Raw genomic sequence first — 6,000 nt, forward strand, 5'->3', positions numbered from 1 at the left:
TACCTTAGGCTCGTCTACGAATTATGTAGACTGTTAGGGGGCGGGGGTGGCCTGGTCAAAGTCTAAGCTTCATACTAATTTCGAAAGTGAGTCTACGTAGTTTATGAACGGCGACTTGAGGAAATATTGAAGAAATTCCAAGAGGAACACATGAGGAAATGCCTGTACAAACAAAAAAAAACCTTCCTCCGTAGTTAAAATACTGAAAATCCCTACAGCAATCATTGGAGGAAACTCTGAGAAAATTCCTAAAAGACAATGTTGCATTTTTTAATATTTTCTAGCTGCTTCCTTCAGGGTTCTTTTTTTCTAGAATTTCTCCAGATACTTGTCCAGGTATTTATCTAGGAATTCCTACCCCTGAAAGATAATTCAGGGTTTTTCTCCAAAGTTTTCACTATTAATTCTCATAGGGATTTATTTTATTTGCTTTTTTTATAAATTTCCTTCATGGTGCCTCGACAGTTTTTTTCTAAAATGATCTAAGGATTTCTACTAGAAATGGCGTTATAACTATGCGGTGTACCACTCTGAAAATTCCAACGGTAAATCTATTGTTACGGGAGCTCTTCTAGAGGCTTCTGATGGATGGATTACTCCAGCCATGGATTTCTGAGAAATATTTGTAATAAAATTCCTAAAATTTTTACTTTTTTTTATTTTTTGAAAAACTTTTATTCAAAAGATCAACAGATCAATCAATCCATGCGCGTAGCGGATTTGTCCCCTCTGTTCCAATGCTGTGCGCCCTTATTATACAGTACAGCCAGTGTGCACGACTTTGGAACTAAAAATTATTATAGTTTTGTCAGTAACTCTTTCGGGAATTTTATTTTTCTTTCGATATTTTTACAGCAGTTTTTTACAGAAAAAAAAATCAGGCATTACGGAACAAATCATTCGAGAATTTCATAGATGATATAAGACCCAAAAAAGAAAAAAGTTCATTCAAAAAGATCTTAAGAGCAATATCAGAAAAATCCTTGGAGGAATTCCGGGGATACACCCTGAAGAAGACCCTTGATGATTACTTGGATTTTGTTATAAAATTTCTTTGAAGTATTTGGAGTAGAGCTCGTAAATTAGGTGATTCCTTCAAATCCAATAGATAATAATATTATGTTATGTCGGATGATCATTTATAAAGGTGAAAGAGTGCTAGCATGTTTTACTTAAATACCTATGTTGTAAAAATGCTACGAGATTAAACTACATAGATGTAATGCAACTAACCTGGTTTAGTTCAGAGCTTTCTAGATCAATTTCGTATTGAATTATTACTGAAACATATTGCCCAAGATCCAAAGGCTCTATTTAGGATTCGTATCAATGGGAATAAAAGTTATTTCAAGCACTAAAATGGCTTAACTTTCAGTGTATTCATATACAGTGAGGATTCGCTCGTTGGGTCACGACTGCGCCCCGATTAGCGAATCGTGTTCGTTCGTTGGGGCAACTGACAACTGATCAAAATGCTGTAGACACACGCAAGTGACGAGAAATATGTCACGAAACACTCACATACTTGCACAAACGTTCTGTATATAGGAGCTGCGATGCTACGGCGGTCAGACGTCAAACTCTTTTTGACATCGATTATGACATTGACAGTGCTTTTTAGTTGGGTTTTGCCCCAACCAGTGAACATTCAACTATCGAATCGAGACAACCCATCTAACGAGCCGCCAACGAACGAATCGGGACTGTACAAGATTCACAGAACAAAGTTCGTCGAAGGGATACGTCAAACGCTGGTTGGTATATCAAAAGGCAATCCCATACAAAAAACTATGATGCAAATCAGAGTAAAATCCTATGTATAAAATTTGCATGACAGCAAAACCAATTCCGCGCCAAATCCGCGCGAGGACCGAATTCCAGGGGCAAATCCGCGCCAAATCCGCGAAAATCGCGAAATTCGCGAAATCCGCGAAATTCGCGCTGTTGTAACAACCCTGGACGTTCTCATACGGATTTCATTTCTATTATTAGATATGATTTTATAACTGCTTCAAAAACATTTCTTAAACGTTTCTTCATTGTAACAAAAAAAAAATGGCAAAAATAATTTTACTTTCTATATTTCTGCATTTGTATTTAATCTGAAATATCTCTTTCTGATCTTATATTTACCTACATCATCACCTTTTTAATTTCATTTTAGTGGAACAAATCACATCGGTGGAAAGACTTGAAGTCGGGACCTTCTGATTGACAGTCGTCTGCATTCGGTCTGCCTCAATCTGAATTACATGAATCGGCAGATTCGAAGCAGTATATAAATATTCAAATCCTGAGTCTATTAGGGTAAGTGTACCAATTATGGCTATAGTACCAATTATTCGCCATAGTTGATTTTCATCGTTTAACGATGTAAATCAACAATAAAAAAATGTGAACAACAGATCACGTTCACAAAAGATGGTTGCACTCATTTAAATTCCACATTTTGCTCAAAAAATGGTAGAAATAAATCATTTTCCTTAAAATGTCGGCTTCTTTGCACCCTCTTTCGCCATAGTGTACCAATTATGGCTAATCCCATAAGAAATGCATGCAAATAGTGCAAAAAGGAACCGAAGTTAAAAAATGTAGCCATAACTGGTACAGGGTTCCTATCATTGGCACACGCTGTAATAAATATTAAATGTAGTTTTGGCTCCGTTTCTATATTTTTCCTGTAAAGTATAGAAACTAAGCTATCTTTTAACATATTGATGACATTCGTTGGTTTTATTGTTATTTTTGTACAAATAGTTTTCCTTAGGTAGTGCCATAATTGGTACAGGCACCCTACATTGCCGTTCATATGTTATTTAAACATGGCTTAAGTATTTTATTCAACAAATTATCCTCATAAACCTTGAAGCTGATCAATGTTTGCATAATTGTAACCGCAACGTTTAATCATAAGGCATGTATGCTGATATATTTGTCAGTCCGTCAGTCATTTACGGTGTTGTGTTGTAAGTTTGGTAACTATTTGAACATTTAACAAGTGAACAACAAGTTTTCTTTTTTCCGCTCCTGTTTTGTATCGGCAGGAAAAAAAATGTGTGCCGCTGGTGCATATCTCCAAGCAGAGATAAAATTGGATTATTCGGAAGCTGATCCCGGTTTGACCGGTAGCACCAAAGTGGGTATTCTACTCATCAATACCAGCCGCCCAGGAGCCACATCAGCTGACTTTTTCGGTGTTTCGGTTGTCGGTTTTGCTGTCGTTGGAGCGTGTAGTGCAAAAGGTGTAATATTTTGATCTGCTGGTACATACATATTTGTTTGGTGTTGAAGCTGGTAGCCGCAGACGATAATTAAGTAACACAGTTTCACTGCTAATCAACATTGATTGAATAAAAGCGTAACATATGTTCTAAAGAAACCTGGTTACATCTTGTTGTTAAGTTATATTATTGTTGTTGAATAAAATGATCAAGCAAGAGTTGTTAAACTTTGAATAAACTACTTGTTCCATTGTAGATCATATGTGGAATAACGGCATCTAATGCGTCGGAAGCAGCTTGTTTTCTGTCATTATTCAAGCACTATTAGGCAGACATCTATGAACTAGAAGAGGTAAGAAGTTTGAGATCATTGCGACGCTTAGAAGTTACTGGTATGCAATTACAATGTAGTACCCAAATGATCAATTTCACCCCGCTGATCAATTTGACCCCGGTTTACGGTAACGGAAGCACTTTTAAAAATGCGTTATAGCTCCTTGAGCTGCCAAATAGCTACATTATAGTTTGTTGAAAAACCACTCACATGTACTCGGATTAGATAGGGTATGTGTGCCATCAGTAATCTCATGCTCCCATTTTCATCCTATTCGAAAACAAGCGATTACGGCACCGATTGACTCCGTTCTTTTTGTTTTCATGGGTGCTCACTTCTAACAAAAAATACAAAAATAAGAAACAAAACAAACAGCGATTCAATCCTTTGTTTTTCGTGGGATGAAAATGGGAGCCACATGCTTAATAAGGGAACCAATACCCTACCTGGGTATAGTTTTGTAAATCATTATGATTTCTAACCTCAAGTGTGATCCTCGACCTCGGCTACATATTGTACGGCAAAATTCAACTTAAAAAATAACACACTCTTATTAAGAGAATTTACGGTTCGCATTATATTTGGGTCCAATTGATTTGATTTATAGTATCGTTTTTAACGAAGAATTGAAAAAAAAACGGTGAAACTATGGTCTTGTACATTCCGCCTTTAGGTAATTCTTTGTTATTGCTAATTCATCCATATTATGTCGGTATCGAAAGAGGAAATCCCCATAACAAGTTCACCGTTGAAAACGCCCTTCTTTCCTGACCAATTTTGCTACCCTCGTGCATCGGAGGTAGAACAAACTGATCGGTGATCATTGTATATCTGACAGTAAACTACGCATACATGTTCACTTACTTTTTGATCCATCCGAAGAGTCCCATGGTTGCAGTGGCTCCGTTCGTTTCTGCTTCCCGCTCGCTCTCACCCGGTCAATATTTCCGTTACAATCCAGCAAACACAATCGCAGCTGCAGCAGAACAATCCGGCCCGGCTGGCCCACAATAACAATATATCACCTGTTGTTGCCAACGCTGCCCGAAAGGCTTCCAATTTCACACTTCTTTTTCAACCCAGTATTACACACGCGCCTTCCAATACAGAGTATTACTCGTCATGAGCACAATGCCCCTTGTCCGGTGTCGTTTCTTGCCCCAGCCCCATCTCGGGGAAAACAATCAACAAATCACCGTAAAAATCGACATAATCAAGGGATCATTCGCTTCCAATCACTTCACTGCACTATTGGGTTTTATTACTTCCAATAACCAAACCACTATCTTTTTGTTATGCGGATGCTGCTTCTCTATTCCGTCACTATCCGAAAATTGCAGCCGCAGTGTATTTATCGCGCAAAAATCACTCAAACACGCCTTCCTTCCGAAATTAATACCGCCGAACTCCGGGCCTCACTTGTATCACCATCACCATCACTATCATCAGCAGCAGCACGATGATATCGAAAGTAACATCCGAAACTAAAAAAAAAAATCAACCGCAACAGTCGCAGACCGATCGTGTAACAGCGGATAATAATCGCCCAAATTGTATGCCTTCGATCGCCGGTATCAAAACGGTATTAAATTAATCCCCTCCGTTTCGCTCTACTGTCTAAAAAAAAACCTACGAAATTCACTCAATTCACTGAACTGTCTTCTCAAACGATCATGTACAATAGAGAGATGACAATTTGCCGATCTACTAATCCATTGTGTTCACCACTACAAATCCGAATCTCACTTTATCACACTCTTTCAACGCTGATAACGCACAACCTCGCGATATTTACAGCAGTTCACGCGCGCGCACCAGTACCGCTAGTTAAACACGTGTTTTCGCAACGTTGCTATGGCGATTCGCGCACGCCCAAAAGCTGAAAGCGTCGGTCGAGTCGACGCGTAGCAGCAGCCAGCAACACAAACGTCCGTACCCGTCAGCTGTCAAGGCGCGAGTGGTTCGGTTCGGCGCTTGGCGTCGTTGATGGTTGCTGCGGGTCGGATTGCGGCCGCGATGGACGACACCATGCGATGAGATGAGAGACCGTTGTTTGTTCCACCTGGCACAGTGCGCTGCACTTCACGCGTTGTTTTTCAGGAAAAGCATAAGCATTCTTTGGGGTCTCTCCGCGTTCGAATCCATCCATCATTCGTCTACCTAATGGTTGTTGTGGTGGTCCATTCTGTTACAGTGATCGTCCGTCAGTCGTCTCTCGGTTATTTTTATTTTGTTCTGTGTTTGATACCTCTGCCGGATGGGAAGTCGTTCCGTATAAATGAGTCTAGCTTACATATGCAGTTGATCAAGAATTGAGGCGAAGCAAATGTGAAGGAGAAGCTGGAAATATTTTGAAAATTTAGAATGATCGTCCTATTTTATTTCCTATCCATTTGACGAAGGGTTGTAACAGTTGTGATTCGTTTGTTCTGTCGTATCTTCGGC

The 6,000-nt window shown here is 39.2% G+C and overlaps 1 protein-coding gene across 1 annotated transcript in view; it reads right to left on the reverse strand.

Annotated features, from left to right (window-relative positions):
- The window catches only part of LOC109425594 (uncharacterized), a 191,480-nt gene extending 185,707 nt beyond the window's left edge, over window positions 1-5,773 (reverse strand). Inside the window, exon 1 of the mRNA XM_019700839.3 lies at window positions 4,420-5,773. Coding sequence (XP_019556384.3) covers window positions 4,420-4,445 — 26 coding nt within the window. The 5' untranslated portion in view covers window positions 4,446-5,773. The remainder of the gene's footprint in view (window positions 1-4,419) is intronic.
- Window positions 5,774-6,000: the final 227 nt, after the last annotated feature.

Source organism: Aedes albopictus, chromosome 3 (assembly GCF_035046485.1).
Source record: "Aedes albopictus strain Foshan chromosome 3, AalbF5, whole genome shotgun sequence".
NCBI classification, from domain to species: domain Eukaryota; kingdom Metazoa; phylum Arthropoda; class Insecta; order Diptera; family Culicidae; genus Aedes; species Aedes albopictus.